The sequence below is a fragment of the Globicephala melas genome, chromosome 2, assembly GCF_963455315.2.
Source record: "Globicephala melas chromosome 2, mGloMel1.2, whole genome shotgun sequence".
NCBI classification, from domain to species: domain Eukaryota; kingdom Metazoa; phylum Chordata; class Mammalia; order Artiodactyla; family Delphinidae; genus Globicephala; species Globicephala melas.
In genome coordinates this window covers 43,190,137-43,213,830 of record NC_083315.2, presented here as the reverse complement: position 1 = coordinate 43,213,830, position 23,694 = coordinate 43,190,137, and the positions used below count along the sequence as shown (strand labels likewise).

Genomic DNA, 23,694 nt, shown 5'->3' with positions numbered 1-23,694 from the left:
AGTTTTTAGTTATTGCTCATTAGTATATCAATATTATTTTAATAAATTGGAGCTTGGGGCAGAGCCCTGGTTAGAAAGTTAAGCCCCTTTTTATGACTTTGAGATTGTGGCGCTTGTGTAGCACCAGGAGGTCATTTTTAAAAAATTTTATTGAAGTAGGGTTGATTTACAATGTTGTGTTTAATTTCTACTGTACAGCAAAGTGACTCAGTTATACAGATATATATATTTTATCATATTCTTTTCCATTATGGCTTATCATAGGATATTGAATATAGTTCCCTGTGTATATTCCCTGAATACAGGACCTTGTTGTTTATCAGGAGGTCACTTTTGATTGCTTGACCAAGGTTTTGAATTGGGGGAGAAGCTATAGTTGTGAAACATATTTATCTTAATTTAATTTTTACTTTTCAAGTGGGTTTTCTTTTTTCTTTGTTTTCCAGTTTTATTGGGATAAAATTGATACACAGAACTGTATAAGTTTAACGTGGACAACATAACGACTTGACTTACATATATTGTGAAATGATGACCACGATAAGTATAGTGAACATCCATCATCTCATAGATGCCAAAAAAAGGAAAAAATCATTTTTTTCCTGGTAATGAGAACTTTTGGGGTCTACTCTCTTAGCAACTTTCCCATCTATCACACAGCAGTGTTAGCTATAGTCATAATGCCCACTCTATCCCCAGGACTTATTGGTCTTATTGGAAGGTTGTACTTTCATCCAATTCCCATGGATGTTTAATCTTACACACCACAGTAAAGAAAGTGTTAAATAAATCTAACCCAGCAAAAATCCAGATTAAAAAAAAAACAACAGGGTAGAGAGTATGCCCTTGATTCAGTTTTCCACCAAGATGAAAAAGAAGTCATAGCGTGTGGGAGGAATAGGTCCCTCAAGTGGTTCTTTCCTGGGCGGATTCTGCCTGCTTTGGGGTCATTTAGCAATTTCTGGGGACGTTTTTGATTGTCATGACTTGGGGAGGGGGATGCTACTGGCATCTTGTGGGTAAAGGCCAGAGATGCTGCTGGACATCCTACAGTACCCAGGACAGACCCCCTTAACAAAGAATGATCCAGCCCAAGATGGCGGTAGCACAGGTGCGGGCCTCCTGGTTGTCTATGTGAGCAGTTTACTGAACCTTTCTGGACATCTGCTTCCCAGCACTAATTAAAGTACCTGCTTCCCAGGGCTATTGGGATGTTTGGAATGAGATTGGGTCAATCAAACCCCTGGCTCCCCTTTAAGCAGCCAAGTGTCCTATTGTACTTAAAAAAACGATTCTGAAAACAGATGTAATTTATACCCAACCTTTTGGTCTTGCTTTTGCCTGTAAATGAGGATTCAGCCATATGGCCAAGATCATCAGGCAAGTGCATCTGTTTCTGAGCCTTGCAGATATGAAACTGGTGACTCTTTAGCCTGCGTGAGCCTCCCCGGACACCTAGGACCCCATGTAGGGTCCCGCACACAGCTGAATTCCCCTGGGGAAGGAGGTGCCTCATGACTGCCCTTACTGACAGGCCTGTGAGGACTCAGGACCTGCCACTGATCCCTTCTATCCAGTTGGAAAGGGAGGAAAATCTCTCTTTAATTTAACCCTGAGCCCTCCGGCTTATTTGGCTTTGCCTGTAAACTCTTATGCCCATGTACTCATCGAGTGTGGGGGCTTTGCCAACACAGGCCCTTCTGGAGACACGGGGCACGTCTAGGGGTGGGGTGGGGGTCTCCAGTGTCAGTGTCTGCATGCATCCTGTACGGAGAGTGTCACAGAAGGGAAACCCTCCCAGATTTAAGCAGAGAAGGCTTCATAGGTTGTGCCTGGGATTTTAGTTTTATGGCTGATGTTTTGGTTCTAACTATTTACAAAGGGAAATTCTGGGACCACGAATTTAGAATCATGTTGTCATGGTTTCACTTTAAAAATCTGTATTTAATCTTCCTGGCAATCTGCCAGGAATCCAGACTTGCTATTTATTTTCCTGAGGGTGCAGGGAGGAGGCAACCCCCTCTCATTGGCAGGTGTGGAGCAGAAGAGGGGCCATGGCAAAGAGCCTGGGCAGGGCTCTTCAGGCCTGGGAGGGCTTCAGGCCCTTGTAACCTCTTGGGTGTGGGCTTTCTTTGCACTCAGAGTGCCACTGAGCTCCCTCCTTCTACCCATTGTACAGATGAGGAAACTGAGGCCAGGAAATGGGAAGGGTTTGTTAAGGTCACCCAGTGAGTTTGTAGGAAAAGTAGGACTCAAGGCCAGGTGTTCTGATGCTCAGCCTGGCCTCTTCTGGGCCTCCAAGATGTGGTGGGCTGGGTTTTAGCCTGGTCAGTTGAGTCTCCCCAATGCTCAGCCAGGGACCCAGGAGAGAGCATGGCTGGATGGAGCAATCTTACCAGTGTATTTAATGACCCATTGGAAGCCTAGAAGGTGCTGAGAGAATACAGCTGAGGTGAAGGAGTTTCCAATTCAATCTGGAAGATAGGATAATGCCTTTGTATGATTCTGCTTGGCAGGTGAAAGGCAATCTAATTCTGTAGGGGAGTCATGTGTCAAAAGCAACACTTGATAAGTTGCCAGAGGACTTATCAAAGCCCCAGGGACTTTGGCGGGGGACATGGTGGTCAGGGAGGGCATATGGGATGAGTAGAAGGATTAGGACCTGATGGGGTGGGAGAAGAGGTTCTTCCAGGACCGGCTGGCTGAGCAGGTTTTGTGGTGGGCAGGGTTTGTGAAAATGATCATCTGGAAATTATGGTGACAATAATAATAATAGCAACTAATATTTATTAAGCCCTTACTGTATACCAGCCTCTGTGCTAAACATTTTATATGTTTCCTCATCCCTGTGAGGAGTGTCCTGTCGAAATCCCATTTTACAGATGAGTAAATCAAGTTGCAGAGTGATGAAGTGTCTTGCTTAAGGCCATATGGCTGGGGAAGGGCAGGAGTCTGATTTCCAATCCAGCATTCCTCCCCCACTCCTTTTCCTGTTGCAGCCGGATTTTGGAAGACAGGAATCCCAGCCAGAGGATTTGGGGATTAGTCGTGGGTCAGAGGAGCAAATGGAGGAGTGTAATGATGAAAGGGCTGCTTTAGCAATGCTGACCCCTTTTAGGTGCTTAACATGTATTTGCTGAGCGAATGGATGAATAGTGATGTGGCTGCCTCGGGGATGCAGGATGGCGGGGGAGACCAGTGGAAGGTGCTGGAAGGACCAGGAGGGAGGGCTGGAGATTCGAGTGGGTGAAGAGGAGGATGAAGAGGAAAGTGTCAGGAGGACCGGAAGGGCCTGGAGAGGTGGGCGTGGTGAAGGGGATGGTCAGGCAGGGGAGAAGCCTTGGTGAGAAAGAGGGTGACAGAAACACCATGGAAACGCCAGCCACGCAGCTGGACATCTCGGCTTGTAGTGGCGGGGTTGGGAGTTCTGTCAAGAAGTGACTGTCCCTGAAGTGTGGACTGTCCCTGAAGTGGGGGGCAGTGGCGGCAAGGACTGACACCCCTGCGCCTCCCCTACCATGTGGCAGGGACAAGTGGATGCTGAAAGGGTCATTTATGACATGTGTCCCGAAGCACAGTGACCCCAGAATTTCAAGGCTGTGGCTGTGTCCCTGGGTCCACCAAAGAGTCCCTCTCGGTCATCTTGCCACTGCCCTTGAACCAACAGAGCCACCCCTAGAGGCTTCCTTCCTCACTTTTGGCCTCGCTTGCCTCTCCTGGCACCTCACAGACGGGTGAAGTGGACCCAACCCTTTGCAAACACACTTGGGAGCTGGAGGAACAGGTCTTGGGGCATTTGCTGTGGCCACATTTCACGTGGCTCCTTAAACAGGTCAAAGCCGGAGCGTACTTATTTTTTCTTGGAAGAATGAGAGTTGGATCTGTCCCTCAGGGATTGAGGGAAGGAAAGGGAAACAAGGGTGGGGGGCAGGTAGAGGCGTAACCCTGAGGAGTTATGAAGAGGAACCCTAAGACTTGTCAACGGTATGTGGTCCTGTGTGAAATGGAAGCCCGGGACACACTGTGCATTGGGTGCTGGAGGCCGGCGTTGTGATCAGTCAACAGTGGTGTCACTTTGTTAATCCTGAGGGGACAGTGCCCAGGAGAGGAGGGGAACAGCTAGGCTGTATAGGTAATGACTAGTACCTCTTCATCGTGACTGAACTGCTGGTGAACAGATCTAGGACCTCAGTTGACAGTGAGAATCAGGCCATCTCTCTGGGCCCATGATTTTAGCTCAATTATTCAGTGTCACTCATGCGTGGCACCCAGGACCAAATAAACCATGGCCAGGAAGCTAAGTCAGAGGTTGCAGACTGACGGCCCACAGATACGTCTTTTTGTTTTGTTTTGATCTGCACAGTGGTTCTGTTTTCATTTTTTATTAAAGTGCAGTTGATTTACAGTGTTTCACGTGTATAGCAAAGTGATTCAGTTATGCATACGTACATACATATATATATATATATTCTTTTTCAGATTCTTTTCCATTGTAGGTTATTACAAGGTATTGAATATAGTTCCCTGTGCTATACAGTAGGTCCTTGTTGTTTATCTATTTTTATATACAGTAGTGTGTATCTGTTAATCCCCAATTCCCAATTTATCCCTCCCCCCCTTTTCCCCTTTGGCAAGCATAAGTTTGTTTTCTATGTCTGTGAGTCTATTTCTGTTTTGTAAATAAGTTCATTTGTATCATTTTTTTAGATTTCACATATACGCAGTGTTTCTAACAACTGAGATAACTGAGAACACTTAAAATTGGGAGTCTTCACATCAAAATCCAGATCTGCTTTTCTCAACAGATGGGAATACTGGAAACGCAGTGCCTCTGTAACGAGGGGCGGGTAGGGGGGGCGGAGAGCTGGGTAGCCACCATCCCATCTCGTCTGTGTTTGTGAGTGCCAATCCTCATGTCTCCTTGACTCCAAGACCGAGCGTTGGCTGTCATTTGTCACCGCGTTTGTTCTAATGTTTACATCACACCAGGCTCGCTTCACTGCTTTCCTGCGCCTGTGGGCTCTGGGGCGTTTGAGTCATCCCGCTTGACTGGGTGCTGGTACTGGAGCAGAGTGTCTGGTGTGGTGGGGAGGACAGGCGTCAGGTGTGGCAGCGCTGCTCGTGTACCTGGAAGTCTCTGGAACACCTGTGTCTGAGAGGGCTTGGCCGGAGCCCTGTTAGAGCTGGGCTGCCTGAGATCCTGCAGCTCTCACTGCACTAGAGGAAAATGCTTTTGTCTCATGTAACCGAGAGTCTCAAGTGGCCCATCTGGAGCGGAGCCAGATAAGATTCAGATCACGCTGGTGCTGGGCTCGTTTAAACTGCTTTAAAAGGATGGTGATGGGTAGAGCGCAGGGGCTGTGCCCAAGGCTGGAAAGGGAGGAGGCTGGGGCTTGGGAATTGTACCCTGGTTGCCAGCCTTGGGTTTGCCCCCGAGCCTGGGGCCCATCCCAGGTCATCGCCCCTTCTTGGGAGGCATGGCGCTGTTGTCACTGGTTCTCCGGCACCTGCTTCCCTACATGGTGGGGCTGCACAGTGGGTTTTGGGGTCGTGTCCTTTCTCCAAGTTTGCTTGGTTTTCCAGGGAAGGCTCAGTGTTGTCATGTTCTGAGGGGGGAAGATGCAGGGTAGAGGTCGGAGGTTCAAAACAGGAAAGGCCTCTGTCCTCAGAGCACTGGAAGCTTCGGCCGGGTGCGAAGGCGGGCAGCTGACTCACGGCAGCCGCTTGATCCGATCTCTCCCCTGCACATGCCGTTTTCATCTTCTGTATTAATTTTCCAAATGTCAAAGGTAACGTGCTCTTTGGAACGAGTAGTGTGGTTTCAGCAGAAGGCTGGCCCTCGAGCCACAGAGCTACTTCAGTGGGCTTCACACTGAAAACAGCTCAGGGGGAGGAAAGGCCAGAGATGCTGGGTTTGGCTCCTAAAGTCACCAGGTGAGCAGGAGACGGCAGGCAGCCTCTGGGTGGGACAGGGGGGCCCCCGGGCCTCTCCAGGAGAAGGGTCTCCTGTCCGAGAGGCAGGCCTGACACACACGTGGTCTGTTTAAATTTTTATCTTAACTACCTTCTTTGAATTTTATTTATTTATTTACTTGTTTGTTTTAAAAATAGCTCATATATTCACATGGTTTGAAATTCACGAGGAGCCAGAGGGTATAGTGAACAATCTCCTTCTTAGCCCCGCCTGCCCTTCGGCCCCCCAGCTTCCTTCTCTGGGGGCTGTCAATTTCTTGTGACTCTTTCCAGAGAGATTTTATAAGTATAGAAATGAATGAATGTGATAGATACACATACGTACATATCTATCTTTCCTGCTTTTAATGACAGCTTTATAAGATGTAATTCACATGCCATACAGGTGTCCCATTTAAAGTGTCCAAATCATGGTTTTTAGTACATTCACAGAGTTGCGCACCATCACCCCAGTCAATGATAGAAGACTGTTGTCATTCCAGAAAGAAACGTGAGCTCGTTATCGGTCACTCCTCATCTCTCTCCCAAGCCCCACCGCCGTGAGCTCTGCCACCAGCACCCTAGCTGCACCGGGGAAGTGCGTGACGTGGATACGAAATTCGGGTTCAGGGTGAGGGACTTTCCAGGAGGCTCACAGACAAAGGAGTTGCTGGGCTGAGACGGAATCGCACCCCTGGACGTGCAGCCTGTGGATCTGACCGCCGCACCCCCAGACTGAACTTCTGACGGCAAACTAACCCGTCCGGCTTTGCGTTGTTTTGTGTCTCTTTGCAGGGGAGGGTGGGGAGGGCAGGCCCCTCTCCACGTGGGTCCTCTGGGCTCCCACTCTGCTCCCCAGCCTCCGTGTCTGCCTGAGCCGTGCGCCAGGGAGCATTGGGAAACCAGTTTCCGACCAGCTGTTGAGCGGGCCTTTGAGTAAACCAACCCTCTGGCTTTAGGATTACATTTCAGAGTAAGAGAATTTGAACTTCTCTTCTGTCTAGTTAGAAATGTTTGTTTTGGCCCCAGTGGAACGATCCTTTGTCTCTTCTCGAGCTTCTCTGGTCTTGCTGGGTCCTGTGAAGCACAACGTGGACATTTACTTAAAACCACCCTTTAAGTAAATGCCACCGTCTCTCCGTGGAGGCCACTGGGTGTAACGGGACCTTGTACCAGAAAAGAAAAATTACGGCGAAGGGGCCATGCTGTTGCAGGTGGGCCAGCAATATCTCTTCCCTTCCTTCTTCCCTGAATCTCCCCCTTCTTGGGCGGGGAGCGCTGTGACAGTTGTGGCAAAGCTCCTTCCTGCTTGTGCCTCCCACCCACCCCTGGGTAGGTGAGGAAGCAGGGCTGTAAGCAGAAACACCGGGATAGGAACCCAAGTCTGACTCTAACCTGGGACTCTGTCTGGAACCCGTTGCTTCTTTCTCAAGCTGTGTCCTCGAGGCTGACCCACTGCCCTCCCCCCCGGGGACACATGGGTGACTGCAGATTCTCTGAAGCTGTGTAGCCTTAGCCTTTTCCTCAGACCGGGATGCTGGTGAACAGCCCTGTGGGAAGATCACCAAGGATGCTTGTCGTCTCGGAGAACCTGTTCACAGGTCTCCCTGCATGAAAGCCTTCACGATGTTGTCACCGAGGTGCATTATATGTATGGTTCCTTGTTTCTAGAACCAGAAACAGGGAAGAGTCCCAGGGTTTTAAAGGATCTGACAAAATGGGAAAATTATACTTACATGTGGAAGGTTTGCTGTTAAAATGTTGGACAATCCCGAGATGGTGTTTATCATTACAGCCATGCCTTTTTTCCTTCGAGACCCTGTGACAACGTTTAGGGTTCCTTTGTTTGTGGGTGACAGAAAGCCCTGACCAGACCGGCTTCGGTGACAAACAGAGTAGCATTGTTGGTGTCAAGGAGGGCTGGCATCATAGTAGACTTGGAGCTGGTCTCTCCCTCCAATCTGTCCTCTACCATGTTGGCTTTATGTTCCATTTCTAGAAGACGGCGATGCAGCTCTCACCTGGGTGAGTTACTGACCCCTTTCCTGCCTGCCTAGCAAAGGTCACTGGCTCTGATTAGTCCCATACTCCCCCCAACCTCCCAGCCATGGCCCCGGGGGGTGCAATACACTGATTCTGACTCAGGTTTAAGTCCCATGGTCCACTCCTGGAGCTGGGGGTGTGGCCAGTGGTCAGGCCTCCTCACCCACGGGGACCATGGAGAGGGGCATTCACCAAGGATACAGATGCCCAAAGGAGGGAGGAGACGGAGGCTGGGCTGCCCCAAACCAACGCGTGTCCTGAGGGAGTCACCGTTAGAAAGAGTTGACGAGAAGTCTGCCCAGATCAATTTGAAATAGGAATGCGTGAGCTGTGGTAAGCGACAAGTTCCAGAAAGTGTGTACCAAGGGCAAAGAGTTTCTTGGTGTTAAAGGTAAGTGGAGGCGGAGTCTAGTGGCGGTGTGGAGTGGGCTTGCAGAGGGAGTGAGTGGGGGACCTGGCACCTTGCCTCTTGCCCGGCACGAGGTGGTTCAAGGTGAGCCTCCAGGGAGGTTCGTGCTGGAGCAGCACTTGGTCCTTGGTCCTGGGGAGATCGACCTCTCTGAGCCTCAGTTTCCTCGTCTGGAACACAGAGATAACAGCGCTGCCTCATAGGGTGATTTATATGTTTTGCACGTGATGTTACACGTAAATTGCTTAGCTGGCACCCGGGAGGAGCTCAGCTCTTAGGGACCGCTATTGATCAGAAAAGATGCGTTAGAGCATCCACGCTCAGAAGAGACAGCAGGACTCGGTGAGGTCACGTAGGCTTTGAACGAATCTGTTTTCCCCTTATCTCACGTCTTCCTCTCCGAGGCAGGGTGTCTCCATTCTCTGACCCGGGACAGTGAGGCTTGGGGATCCAAGGGTCTGCGGGAAATGCTGGTCGACTATGCATGCATTTCCCAGCTTCTGACTCACACACAGCTAGTAAAGGAAGGGCTCACCTTTTAATTTGAAAAATACATGAGGTGAGGCCCCCTCCACCCAGCCCTCCCCACGCGACTCCAGTCATACATGTGGTTTCTCTCTGGCGCAGCCAGTCACCTTCTGCCATGGGTGAGGCTGCGTCTCTTTAACTTCTCACAAGTCCTGGTTTTCCCTTCTTAACATGTCCAGTAGTGAAACAGCAGAAGGTACTTTTTTGTGAAAGGTATTGTGGCTCAGAGAGTTGACTATTTGAAATGTAATGTCTTCAGCTCATTGTGTCAAAACTGGTGTTTGATGCATGTATGAGGGCTCTTGCTAATGGCCTTTTGGTTTAGGCAGGGCTCTTTCTGTAGAGAAATGGAACTAAGAGTGTGTGTGTGTGTGTGTGTATGCACACATACAGACTTGAAATCCAAGAAGAGCTAAGATTTCCATTTTAGTCTGAATGCAGGAAAAAAAAAAAAAAAAAATGCGGTCCCAGCTCAAAGGCAGTCCGGCAGGAGAAATTCTCTCACTTGTGGGATGTCAGCCTTTCTTGTCTATTCAGGCCTTCAAGTGATCGGGTGAGACCCACCTGAGTTGGGGAGGGCAATCTGCTTTACTCAGTCTACCCATTCCAGTGTTAATCTCAACCAGAAACACTCTCACAGACACATCCAGAAATAATGCTTGAGCCAATGTCGGGGTAGCCTGTGGCTCAGTCAAGTCTACACATAAAATTAACCATCACTGAACCTTTGGTGTGATCTTCAGGTTTAAAATTACTTTCTCAGGTGACCTGCTTGGAATGGCTGTCATTAGAGCAAGTAGGCCATGGTGTTCTAGAGGTTGGGCTGTGTTCCAGCTTCTCCCGTGGTAAGTGTTCAAGGGTCTTATTTTAAGCTCGGCAGGTAAATTTTCTCATCACGAGACTCTGTGAACAATCAGGAAGAAGGAAGGTGATTTTATGGTCGATGGGGATCCCTTTCCATGAAGCAGGGCTGAAGTCAGAGCCTCCAGAACCTTCTCCCAGGGGCAGCCATCAGTCCTGCTCCAGAGCCAAAGACTAAGTGAGGTTTCAAGTTCCAAGTGCAGGACGAGGTTTAGGAATCAGATTTTGCATTTTTCTAATAAGCCTTATGGTATTTGAAAAACAGTTACAAACAATGGCGACTCTTCATCCAGAAACCATCTGGCGCCAGTCTCTTCGGGCATCTACAGGAGCTTTCTCAAACCCTCGGGTCCACAGGACGAATCCTATTCCAGCGTTCCAGATGCTTGTCCAGATGTGTGTTGGGAATGGGCAGCCCTGGCACTGGGCACAGTTAACAGAAGGGCAAGTCCGGATCCTTTGCAAAGCCAGGTGCTTCCTCTGAACAGCTGTGACCCGTCAGGGCAGAGATAGGAGACTTCTGAGAAAAGTGTGATGTGTGCGTCCGTGTAGATCCGGACCTTGAGCCTCGTCTAGAGGGCTTGGGGGGGTGGGTGGTTCTCCTTGTGGCTTTGTCTTGGGTTGCTTGTGGCATATGGAGCCGTTTCTGGGCTTAAATTTCCCCATCCAGTACTGGAGATTGAATTGGTCAGGGATTATGTCATCTGGGGCAGAACACTAAGATCTATTTTACTCCTTTGTGGGGAGGTGGAGAGAAAACAAGAATCTGTTGATTGTGAGAATCTGGACCAGCGGTATTTATAACGTAAGCATTTACGCTCCCTTTTGCAAAGCCTGCTTCCAAAATACTGTTGTCCCGTGGCCACTGGGGAGGTGACCGGCTGTGCCCCTCTTACCTCTTAACCACCTGGCTTGGTGTTTGCACCGTGCTGCAACGTGTTTGAAATCCACGCAGTTTCACACCCACACCTCTGCGTGCGTGCCTGTGATGAAAGCAGGAAGGACAAATTGCTTTGTAATGAGGCTAGGGGATTGTCAGGCTTTATAGCTGATTTCCCAAAGTCTCTACACAAAGAACCACAAGGAGCAGTGCTATAGGTTGTACAGGTTGCTTTAAGCCAAAGGTATAGATAAATATTTATATTTTCTATGCAAACAATCCTTTCACAAATCATGTCTTTGATAAATAACACTAGGTAAGAAAAGAGCAAGTTGCCGTTGCTAAGAAACTCTTACTTGACGGTGAACTTCTGTTTTCATTGTTTTGCAAACTTCTTGAGGAGTTTCTGTGTGCTGGGGTCAGAGAGACGGGGCATGTGTCTTTGATGTGGTCTCCAGCTGGGTACGGCTTACAGTCTGCAGGAAGCATGTTTAGAGAATATGATTCTTCAATGCCCCATTTATGATTCTGGGGAGTTTGGCTGGTTTCTCATAGACAGTTTCAAATATTTTTTAAAAAGGAGGGACAGCAGAGAATACAAGGCATTTGGGAAAAAGTTCAAAACAGTGCAGAAAGAAATGCTTAGAGCATCAGTAGTCATAATAACAATATCGTTCCCTGTGGCGTCATAAACTGTCATCTGTGTCCTGATCAACGTCTCGTGCTTTGTGCAGAGGGTCTGACACTGGCGATGGAAAGGCTTGCTCGGCACTTTCCCCGTGGTTCCCAGTGACCGTCGACCGTCCCAGAGGTAAAAGCATAGGGTTATAACTCCCAATGCTCACAAATCCTTGTGATGGAAACAATACTCATTTGTACAAGTCCTTGTCATGTGAGAGAGGCTGTAGCACGTTTAACTCCCATTTGTTGATTATTTTCACAGACAGTCATTTTTGCCGAGAGCTTGCTGTGTGTAGGCTCGTTAAATGCCTCATCTCACTTAATCCTCCCTCGCCTCCGAGGGACAGATACTATTCTCATCCCATTTTATTTATGAGGAAACTGAGGCCTAGAGAGATGGATTGACTTGCCCATGATCACACAGGTAGAAAGTGGGCAAGCCTGCGTTCTAATCCACCTGGCTGGCCCATGGGGCAGGGCACACAGTGCCAGGCTGTGACGCCTGTGCTTGGAGCAGTGACCTGCCAACACGGCAGGGCTGGGATGAGGGTGAGGGGCCGGGGGATGAAGGGATGAGGGGCATCATGCCAGCCCAGGGGCAGGGCTGAGTTCCGTCCGTGTTGAACATTTTGGTCTTTTGCTCATCGTGTATTTTCTTTGCATTAATTTTGCCTTTTAAAATCTTGCATTTGGGCATTATAGATCTTGATCGCTGGGTTTTACGGTGCTTTGGGCAGGTGTGCGTGAGGACCACAAGGGTTGCTGAGGTCAGGAACCCGCCCAAGGTCCCATGGCCGGAAGTGGAGGAGCTGGGGTATTTGCCAGATCTCCTGGGAGCCAGGCTAGGGGCAGCAGCGTGGCTTACCCCAGTGGGCATCGCTGAGTTCTCAGGAATGTGCTTCCCCTCTTCCAGGTCGGGGAAGAGGTTGAAGAAGACCCGCAAGTATGACATCATCACCACTCCAGCTGAGCGAGTGGAAATGGCCCCGTTGAACGAAGAGGATGACGAAGACGAGGACTCCACAGTATTTGACATCAAATACAGGTACTGGGTGGGAACAGTGGCTTTCTCCTGGACTCGCTGGCTTGGGGAGGTGGGGCGGTTCACCTGTGAAGACAGTGAGTGGCCAGGCATGTATTCTTGTTCTTTGGCTAAGTCTTTGACCTTGGGGTATTCTGCTTCTAGGGGGGAACTGCTTTGATCTCTCCCAGGAACGCGCAGCACCCAGAAAGCCAGCAGGGAAGTGCTTGCAGGGAAATGCTTATTCTCAACTCTTTCCTGACGAGAACCCTTGAGAAGTCAGCTTTGTGGGCGCGAAAGGAGAGCTGAATTTCGGACAACGAGCTTGTCATGTACAGACTGTGGGGAATCTGGTCCAAGCAACCGCCATGTACCATGCGCCATGCACACAAATGGAAACTTGTTTTTCAGCCTTGCTTAGTTGGTAATGGAGAGCGTGGGGTGGGGGTTACTCCTTGGATGGAATTTACCGCTGAATTCCAAAGGCAGGTGTGTTTCTTTAACGTGGCCCGTAGGAAAGTCAGAATGACTTTTTAACTTCAGGATTGTAGTTTGGGCTTTGGCTTCTTTTGGGAAGTACTACTCTGGGTATGTGAGATTCTCAGTGTTAGAGCTGGGGGCAAGTGTAGTTTAGGGATGAGGGCTTGGAGGCCCAGAGAGGGGCCATGGGTTGCCCAAGGTTGCAGTTATTAGTGGCAAAGTTGAGACACAAATCCAGGCTGGACCCTATCTGGAGATTCCTCCCTCCCCACCAGGGTCCTCCAGAGAAACAGAATCAATAGGATATACACACACAGAAAGAGATTTATTATAAAGCTCCAAGTCTGAAAGCCTGAGAACCAGGAGAGCCGATGGTGTAAGTTCCAGTGAGAGTGCAGGAGAAGACCAATGTCTCAGTTCCAACACGGTCAGGCAGAGAGAGTGAATCCCCCCTTATTCTGCCTTTTGTGCTATTCAGGCCTCCAGTGGGTTGGATGAGGCCCACCCATGCCGGGGAGGGCGATCTGCTTTACTCAGTTTACCCAGACAGTTGTTAATCTCAGCCAGAACACCCTCCCAGACACACCCAGACTAACGTTTTACCAAACATCTGGGCACTGTGTCACCCAGTCAGGTTGACCCGTAAGAGTCGCATCACACACAGCTTTTCTGTACCTCCTGACTTGTCCTTTTCCAGGACAGCCTTGGGTATTCTTGGCTATAAAGGAGTTAGATTCAAGAAAACAGTGTTTGGGATTTCGATTAGAACAGCATTGACTCTGTAGATTGATTTAAAGAGAATCAGCCCTTTATGCTAAGTGAAATAAGTCAGACAGAGAAAGACAAATACTGTATGATATCACTTATGTGTGGAATTAAAAACATACAGCAAACTAGTGAATATAACAGAATAAAAAGAAGCAGACTCACAGATAGAACAAACTAGTGGTTACCAGTGAGGAGAGGGAAGCGGGGAAGGGGCAAGATAGGGGGAGGGGATTAAGAACTACAAACTATTAGGTATAAAGTAAGCTACAGGGGCTTCCCTGGTGGCACAGTGGTTGAAAGTCCACCTGCCGATGCAGGGGACAGGGGTTCGTGCCCCAGTCCGGGAAGATCCCACATGCCGCGGAGCGGCTGGGCCCGTGAGCCATGGCCGCTGAGCCTGCGTGTCCGGAGCCTGTGCTCCGCAATGGGAGAGGCCACAGCAGTGAGAGGCCCGCGTACCGCAAAAACAATAAAATAAAATAAAAAAAATAAGCTACAGAGTTATAGTGTACAACATGGGGAATATACCAGTATTTTATAATAACTATAAATGGACTATAATCTTTAAAAATTTTGAGTCACTATATTGTACACCTGAAACTTATATAACATTGTACATCAACTGTACTTCAATAAAGAAAAAAAAGAGAATCAGGCCCTTTATGTTGACTCTTCCCATTCATGAACATGGAATAACTTTCCATTGATTTAGGTATTGGAAAAGATGTCTTTCAAAAACTTCTCCATAAATGTATTATAAATTTTTTCTAGATATATTCCCAGGTGTTTTACCTTTTGAGATATATATATATATATATATATATATATATATATATAAAATTTTTTTTCTTTATTTAAAAAAAATTTTTTTGTGGGTAGGATGTATCTTTAAAATTTTTTAAAAAATTTTTTATACAGCAGGTTCTTATTAGTTATCTATTTTATACATATATATGTCAATCCCAATCTCCCAATTTTTTTTACTTTAAAATACTGTTTACTTTAAAATACTATTTTATTTATACTCATGTCTGAAAAAAAATGTCTGTATTATCATGTTCACGTACATACCAATACTGGAAAGAGAGTTTGTTAACAAATCACACCTAAATTTTATGAAGAATGCACAACATTGACATGGATTGGTTATTGATAGAGTGGAGGAACAAACCATAGCTATAATTTGCAGTTTAGGTATAGAGCAACCCCCTTTGAGAAGAATCAAAACAATTACTAACCTGCACCCATACTGCAAAATACTAAGTACTTAAGAAAGTGATTATACTGATTTTATTGCTAAGCCGTTTTATCGGTCTCACATTCAAGGCACAGAAATGAAACAAAATGGGAAGACCACGATGTCCTCATTATGAGTCACAATGGAAAGGCTCAGCTGCATCCTGCAGGCCGGGGGTTATTGTACGATAGGGAGCCCTTGATGGCTTAAGTGGATCAACAGACTGTTTTGATTTTGAGCCATGGGATGAGATCTCATCCATATTTGGTGTGTGAGCCGACTCCACGGGGGCTAGGATAGATGGAGCCATTTTTGTGGTAGCCTCAGACCCAACTACATAAGAAAAGACCCTAAGCAAAGAAATATCACTGTCTGTCCAGAAAGTCTAACTGTTGACTCTTTCTTGAGTATAAGCTGGAAAAGGGGCCCCTCTAGAGAATCTGGATACAAATATTATTGTCGTCTAAAGACTGCTGGGTGGAGGTCGTGTCTGGTGTCACAAAGAGGAGGAAAGTATTGTCAGATTAAGAGCCTTCCACAACGAGTCTCAGTTCTTCAAATAATGGAGCAAGTTCCTTTCCTAGGAACAGTTAGCGCTACATTGGCATTGCTCCTGGCTGTGAAACTCACCATCAAAGGCAAATGATTTCAAAATTAAAACTTTTTTTTCAGTTTTATTGAGGTATAATTGACATACAGCACTGTATACGTTGAAGGTATACAGCATAATGACATACATATATTATGAAATGATCACCACAATAAGTTTAGTTGGCATCTAGCACCTCACATAGTTACAAAAACATTTTTTTTTTACCTTGTGATGAGAACTTATAGGATCTACCCTCTTAGCAGCTTTCAGGTCTATCATACAGCAGTGTTAACCTGTAGTCATCATGTTGTACATTACGTCCGCGGGAGGTATTCATCTCGTAACTGGAAGTTTGTACCTTTTGACCGCCTTCACCCAATTTCCCCCTCCGCAACCCCCTGCCTCTGATAACTGCAAATCTGATCTCTTTTTCTATGAGTTCGGTTAATCTAGATTCCACGTGTAAGTGAGATCGTACAGTATTTGTGTTTCTCAGCCTGACTTATTTCATTTAACGTGATGCCCTCATGGTCCATCCATGGTATTTGTAAATGGCAGGATTCCCTTCTGTTTTATGCTGACTAGTATTCCATCGTGTGTGTGTCTGTGTGTGTACGTGTGTGTGTGTGTATATCACATTTTCTTTATTCATCTGTTGTTGCACACGTAGGCTGTTTCCATGTCTTCGCTATTGTAACTCATGCTGCTGTGAACGTTGTGGTGCAGATATCTCTTCAACATAGTGATTTTGTCTCCAAAGGCAAATGATTACATGGATCTACCTGGTAGGTGTTAAGGTAGCAGGTAATACTTTTGCTGTTTGGGAGTCCGAGCTTGCTCCCTGGTCTGTTGCAATGCTCTGGAGGATTTTTGTTGGCCACTGTAATAATGGGTCCTCTTCCCGTGAGCCATGGCCGCGGGGCCTGCGCATCCGGAGCCTGTGCTCCGCAACGGGAGAGGCCACAACAGTGAGAGGCCCGCGTACCGCAAAAAAAAAAAATAATGGGCCCTCTATCTCTATGAGACACAGCGATAGCATGGGGCCCTTTCACACATGGTAATTTTTAATTACAGGAATCACTTAAGGTCCCCCAGGCACCTCCATGCCTCTCCTCCACCCCGATTCTGGGCAGAAACTCAGGACTCAGCAAGTCCATTCATACTAGTCTTTCATCCCAGATCATCCACGGTAATGACCCCTGTATCCCACAGGATCAGTCTCCACGCCCGGGTTTCTGATTCTGGGGCTGCTGGCTTCTCTCTGCTGTCACTTTGGGGACAGCTTCAAAGACAGGCTCCTCTGCAAGCCGCTGCCACACGATTCATGACCTCAGTCTGATCTCTTTTTTAAAAAATATCACTTTCTTACTTTCTGTTCATGGTGTCTAGAAATGCAGTTGATTTTTAAAAACTATTGATTAAAAAAAATCCAGCAACCTCATTAAACTCTTATGAATTCTAGTAGTTTAAATGCAGATCTTTTGAGTTTTCTATGTAGATATATCACTTGAGACTAATAAGACTGCCTCCCTTCCCCCCAGGTCCTTCAACATTTTATCTCTCTCTTTTTTTAAGCCTTTTTATACTCACTCTTGGCCTCTAAGTCATTGTTAAATAGAAGTGATGATAATAGGCATCCTGTCTTGTTTTTGATCTTAAAGGGTGTGCTTTCAATATTGACACTAAGAGCAGTGTTTGCTGTAGGGTTTTGTAGATTTTTTTCCCCAGCAAGCTTCCCTCTAGTCCTAGTTTGCTAATGTCAGATTTTATTAAATTCTTTTTCTAGCTCTGTTGAGAATATTATACTTTCTCCTTTAATCTGTTAAGGTGGTGAACTCATATTCATTGATTTTTTTTCTAATATTAAACCAACTTTGCATTCCTGAGATAAAGGAGCTTGGTCATGGTCATGTTATCTTTTTATTCACATTGCTACATTCAGTTTGATGATATTTTGCTCAGGACTTTCTTGTTTCTCTTAGTGACTGAGATTGGTTTGTCATTTTCCTATTTTGTAATATCCTTGTCAGGCTTTGGTAGAAGTTTTACTAGCTTCATAAAACAAGTTAGGTCGGTTCCTTATTTTCCTTTTCTCTGGAATAGTTAGTATCAGATTAGAATTATTTGTTTCCTAAATGTTTAGTAGAATATGCTAAAACTGGCTGGACCTTGATGCTTTCTTTGTTTGAAGATTGGAGAAAACTATTGATGTCCAGGCGCCATCCTGCTTCCCTGTTTGTTGTGAAGGACGGACTTCAAGTGGTTCATGTGAGAAGTTGGTGCTGTTTGTGAGGATGTGAGTGAACTTGGGGGTGAGTCACTGGACACAAAACCACTCTAGTCCTCAGGCCCAAAGATGATTGACCATTTAAAAAGACCAGGTCATAGCTTTTATTACAGATGTAATGTGTGGTATAGAAATTACGGATAAGAAAAAGGGAAAATAAAATCACCTTTAATCTCACTACTTAACGATAACCACTGGAGTGTGTGTGAGTACGTACCCGTGGAATTTTCTTTTTTACAGAAATAGGACCATGTTACACGTGCTGCTTTGGAACATTTTTCCACCCGAACGGTGTATCACAAACGACTTTTCAGGTCAATACGTTTGACAGAACAAGAATTTTAAGGCCAATTTTATGTTGGCTTTAGCGTTTTTGAGAACTGCTCTGTCTGCACGTGACGATCTGTTCACAGGTCCTCATCTTTCCTGTTTAGAGATGGCTCAAGTAAATTTTTTGGTTCCCCCTGGGAGACAGATGACATTTAAATCGGATGTGGCTGAATCATGGCCTTGGGTGGTTTTATGAGTGAGTGCAAAGAGGAAAATCACGTTTTTGGCACCTGGGCAGTAAGGCCGTAACCTGCCTTGTATTACACGTGCAGCTCGCTGATAACATCTCCTGACTTAGAGGCCGTGAGCATCCGCCAGGCAGGAAGTGGGGTGGAGAGAAGGCAGGCAGGGCAAGGCTTCTGTGGGCAGCCCTCCCAGGCTCCCACGCCACTGGGATGTCACAGCGCGTGAGGTAAGGCCTCCGATGTTTAGGGCCAGATGTGGGGAGGGAAAAGAGTCTGTGGAAGTGAGTTTCCAACTCTGTATTTAAAAAGGCTAATTGGAAGAGAGAAAGGATGGCTCAATGGAGTACAGAGACCCCTGGGGTTTTGAAATGGTTCCGTATTTCAAAAGGCATTTGCATCCTGGCTGCGTGTGTTTTGAGCTTGGTTGGCCTAGCGTGCAGGTGTGGCTGATGTCGTGGACCTCTGGGCCTCCGTGGTTTATCACCGGAGCCTTCTGTGACACCCTCCAGGTGTCCCCTGAGGCGAGGCAGATGCCGCTCTTACTGCCGTTTGTCTGGTAGGTGGCACCAGGAGCCATGACAAGTGCAGCCCGAAGGTGTGCTGCTGGGAGGACACGCAGCTCTGGCCAGTCCTGGTCTCCAGGGGCCGGGAGGGAGGGCGGGCTTGGTGCCTCTGCTTCTTAGGTGTGGAAAAGACGTGGCCCGTGGGGTGCAGATGTGCGCCCCAGAAATGCCTGACTCCCACCGTCTTGTGGACAGGGCTTCCGGAGGGAATATAATTAGAAACGGATGAGATGTCCCCTGCACCTCTGGGGGCTGTACCTGGCATCTTGGCTTTGGAACAAAAGGCGTTTGGTGGCTGTTTGCAGCCAGATGCCCCTGGAGGCTGTGGTGGGAGAGGGAGAAAATGGACTTGATTTGCTTATCCTAGACTGAGGGGTCAGGGGTCAGGGTCCGCATGGCCACCCTATGGCAGAGACAAAGCTAAGGCCCTGCTAGGCACACTCAGGGCAGTGACTTCTAGAATCCTTGAGCTTGGAGGGCCCTTCGGCCCGCCCCACGCTCCCTCATCACCTGAGGATGCGGAGTGAGGCTGCTAGAAGCGTCAGCGTGGGGACCGCTGCAGAGGCAACCGGTACCCTGAGCTTCTGGGGCCTGGAAGGAATCAGACGGGACCTGGTGACCTGTGGGCTCCCCAGGGTGGCTGGAGCATCCTCCCTGGACCTGAAACGGCATCAGAGGCCATCCCCAAAGCAGGTTGAATAACTCTCTGCCAGCCCTCTTGCTTGTAGAATTCCGAGCTTATGTGTTATATATAAATGGGCATCTCCTGAGGCATTTTTGTTTTCTCTGAAAAGCAATATTGGCATTCTGGGGGCAGTTCTCAGCTGAGGTATCGTGCACCTTAAAACTATTTGAGTTTTATATCTATGAGGAGGGAGACTATGCAAACGGGAATTTGTGTGGCGATGAAAATTTACTGCTAGGTGATTCTGTTTTTCATTGAAGTATAGTTGATTTACAATGTTAGTTTCAGGTGTACAGCAAAGTGATTCAGTTACACAGATATATATATCTGTTCTTTTAAAGATTCTTTTCCCTTATAGGTTATTACAAAATATTGAGTATAGTTCCCTGTGCTATACAGTAGGTCCTTGTTGGCTAACTATTTTATATTGATATATAGAAGTGTGTATATTGTTAATCCCAAACTCCTAATTTATCCCTCCCCCTCCCCCCTTTCCCCTTTGGTAACCATAAGTTTGTTTTCTATGTCTGTGGGTCTATTTCTGCTTTGTAAATAAATTCATTTGTATCATTTTTTAGATTCCACATATAAGTGATATCACATGGTATTTGTCTTTCTCTTTCTGACTTACTTCACTTAGTATGATAAGCTCTAGGTCCATCCATGTTTAAGTGAATCTGACTTAGTTTCCCGCCTACATGGACACACAGTTTATAGAGCTGTGTAAGGATCAGGCAAAGAAAAGGGGGAAAAAAAGGAAAACACACAAATAATCCTAACTAGCAGTGCTTTTGTAAAAGCTAGCCACGTTATTCAGTTGTTCTTTTTTGTGTTCGACGTCCTGGGATGAAAGTGGGAAGTCTGCCGAGGGCCCCCCGGCACCTGGTGGTGTGGTCCTCATGTCTGTCTGTCTCAGGAGAACTCACACACGTGGCCTGGTTTCCTCCCTCGGCTTCTCCATTCCGTGGCTGCTGTGCCGTCTTCCTGAGGTGTCCTCGTCTGCTGCACCGAGGGGTCAGCTGCCAGCGTGCAAGACAGGTGCTGAGACAGGTGCTCCTGTGTGGAGGGCTCTTTCTGCCAACAGACAAACTTCTTGTAAAACATGGGACAGGGACAGGTTGGGGCATGTCCCTCTCCTTCTCTGGGATGGCTGTAACCCAATGTCGCTGTACAGGACGGTTGCAAGTCGGAAGAGAATAAGCATGGGTCATGGCACCTAAACGTGCCTTTACTTCACCTGGAGTTTCCAGGGAGTGTGGGAGCGGGGTCTGCATGGACCACCTTTCTGGTTAATCTTAGTGACAAAGCAGGGATGTCAATAGCAGTTTGGCTTTTCTGGAGGACGGAAAGGGCCCAGAGATCCCTCTTAGAAATCTCTGCTTGTCATCTTCTACGTGCACCCAGCTCACTGCAAATGCAGGATGGGTAAGCCTGGCCCTGCCCTCTGGGAGCTTGTGCTGAGGTGGGGTGTCCAGGAACATGGACTCTTATAAGAGGACCTGGTAAACGCCACAGGGAGGAAAGAACAGGGTGCTGTGGGCAGCCACCAGGGGCACATCTCCCTGGCACCTCTTCCCAGAGGAGATGAAGCTTAGAGGGGGTTTGGAAGGACAAGGGAGTGAGCCTGGAGCACATTGACGGGCAGGGAGGAGTGAGGGCATCCGAGGAAGAAGTAATAGCATGTCGACAGGTGCGAGTTTGAGCGGGTGTAGGGCCAACCGGGTGAGCTGCATCTGTGAGCCTGTCCCCCCAGGACCCTCCCCTGGGGAGAGCCCCAAAGCTTCATGGCCTCAGGGGAACAGCGGGATGAAAAGAAGAGGGCCGGGACTTTACAACCTTCCTCCTCACCCCAGTCCCTCTGTCGGTTTTCCCCAGAGCTGCCCGAGTCACAGTCACACCAGAGAGTCTGAAGGGCAGCGAAGCACACTGCTCGGACTTGAGGTCCAGAGCTGGTGACCTCTGAGGTGTTGGCACGCGCCCAGGGAAGCTGCTCCCCGTGGGGCAGGCGAGCACATCTGTTTTCTTTTTCCAGGAGCAGCCCTGGAGATTTAGTTCTGCTGAGGAGGGAGCCTGCGGAATCAGATGTGCTTGATGGTTCGTGGTGGCTCCCCTACTGCTCCGTCTCTACCCGCTGTGTGTGTGTGTGTGTGTGTGTGTGTGTGTGTGTGCGTGCGCGCGCATGCGCGCGCGCGCGTTTCTTCCTATAAGCACAAGGAGTCAACAGCTGCTCACAGGGGGTTGGGGTGCAGGCAGGGAAGCTGGCAGAGCATCCCGGGGTGTGCCCTTGGGGCATCCGGAAGATGCAGTTCAACGAAATAGCAATCTTGGGACACCTGCGAAGGTGAATTTTCAATGCGTTGGCGGTATATAAAGTTCACATCTCTGCGAATTCTGACGGTCTGCTGTTTCCAGATTCAGCAGGCTGAATCTACCTGACTCCGTAGTCTGCTTTTGTTCATATGCACACCTGCTCTGGGTAGCTCTTGGGAATCGGGTCCCTTTACTCTGGTCCGATTCTTGGTTTTTGAAAGCTTTGCTGCTCCGTCTCCAGTCCCCTGGCCCCGACCCGTCACGCTCAACATTGAACTTGCAGCAGGATGCAGGGGAAGACCTGACTGTGGGGTCAAGGCCGCTGGGAGTCTTAACATTTGAGGTCCTCAGGCTGCATCTGTAGAGTGGGGGTGTCTGGGCTCCGTGGATGTCAGTAAGCGGGGGTGAGCCCCCCTCTTCCTAGCCCAGAGGAGGGGGCATGTGGGTGACGCAAGAAAACCAGCCTTCACAGCGTGGACATGGCCGTGGGGATTTATCTTTTTTTTCCTCTAATCTGTTGAACAGGGGACCCTAGTGGTCAATACGAGGATACCCATGTCTATTTTTTTTAAATTTGGAAATAATTTCAAACTTAAAAGTTGCAAGACAAAAACAGTAGAGAGAACACCCAGATACCCTTTACCTAGATTTTCCTATTTTAAAATTTTGCCTCACTTGTCTTATGATGGCTCTGTGTGTTCAGATTTTTTTTTTCTGAACCATTTTCTGAACGCGTTACGTCTCTCATGTCCCTTTCCCCCCAGTACTTAAGTGTGTATTTCCTAAAAATATGATGTCCATATCTTTCAGTAATTAGTTACCTGATATTTATATTTGGGATCATGTAATGTTATGAAAAGCAGTTTATTATTTGATAAGTTCTATTAAGTCTCCACTGTTTTTCCATGTGATTATGTAATGCCCACGTTCAAACATTAATAGATGCTGGGGACCTCTCAAATTTTCCCTCCTTTTCTAAATCCCTTTGGATGATGTCTTGAATAGATTCAGTTTTTCAACTTTCACCCATTGTACAAATATTTCTTGCACCCCCTTCGATTGTCTGACACTGTGCTTGGTGCTGGGGTTTAAACGTGAACAAGCTCCGACAAGGGTCTCACCCTCAGGGAGCTCCCAGTCTAGGCAAGAGACAGACACGAATCAGATAATTACATAAACCATAAACCAGGGGCCAGCAGGCTAAGGGCCCTGGGCCAGATCAGCCCACTGCCTATTTTTGTATGGCTCCTGAGCCAAGAATGATTTTTACATTTTTGATGGTTGAAAAAGAAGCAAAAGAAGAATAACATGTAAAAATTAAATGCAATTCAAACCTCAGTGTCCACAAATAAAGTTTTATTGGAACACAGCCATGCCAAGCATTTCCAGCAGCAGGGTTGAGCAGTTGCCATGAAAACTAGAGGACCTGCAAAGTCAAAAATATTTAGTACCCTCTGGACTTTTACAGGGGAGGTTTGCCGAGCCCCGGTGTAAACTCCCACAGAAGTGCTAGGAAGGAGGATTACAAGGATAAGAGAGGTGGTGTTCTAGGGGTCTGTGTGGGGACCTAGGAAAGCATCCTGAGGTGGGAGCTGAGGGAAGGGAAGGCGTTACCTGGAGGAGTGGGTGTGCGTTCCAGGCAGCACTTTCAAAGGTCCTGGGGTTGAGGAGGGTGGCGTTTTCAAGGGCTGAAAAGGCAGCTTGTGTGGCAGGAATAGAGATGGGGGGTGAGAGAGATGGAGGCACTGCTGGAGGGGCATGGGGAGGGGTGTCAACTGCCCTGCTAGGACGGCGGCGTGGCCTGGAGGATGGTCGTGGTTACGGAGGGGGTCACAATGGGTGTGCGGCTCTGCCAGAGGCCACTGACTTCTTCTTCTTCTTT

At 47.7% G+C, this 23,694-nt stretch overlaps 1 protein-coding gene across 5 annotated transcripts in view; it reads left to right on the top strand.

Annotated features, from left to right (window-relative positions):
* The window catches only part of FAM174B (family with sequence similarity 174 member B), a 32,384-nt gene that overhangs the window by 5,766 nt on the left and 2,924 nt on the right, over positions 1 to 23,694 (top strand). Inside the window, exons 2-5 of one of the 5 annotated variants that reach the window (XR_009562879.2) lie at positions 12,268 to 12,399; positions 12,541 to 12,799; positions 20,356 to 20,540; positions 21,535 to 23,592. Coding sequence is in view for 2 of the 5 variants with exons in the window: in XM_060293890.2 (XP_060149873.1) it covers positions 12,268 to 12,399; positions 12,541 to 12,556 (148 nt within the window). In the remaining 3 variants the exon portion in view is untranslated. Of the gene's footprint in view, positions 1 to 12,267; positions 12,400 to 12,540; positions 13,816 to 20,355; positions 23,593 to 23,694 lie in introns of those variants that run through there. The other 4 variants (XR_009562878.2, XR_009562877.2, XM_060293890.2 and 1 more) reach the window with 4 other exon arrangements.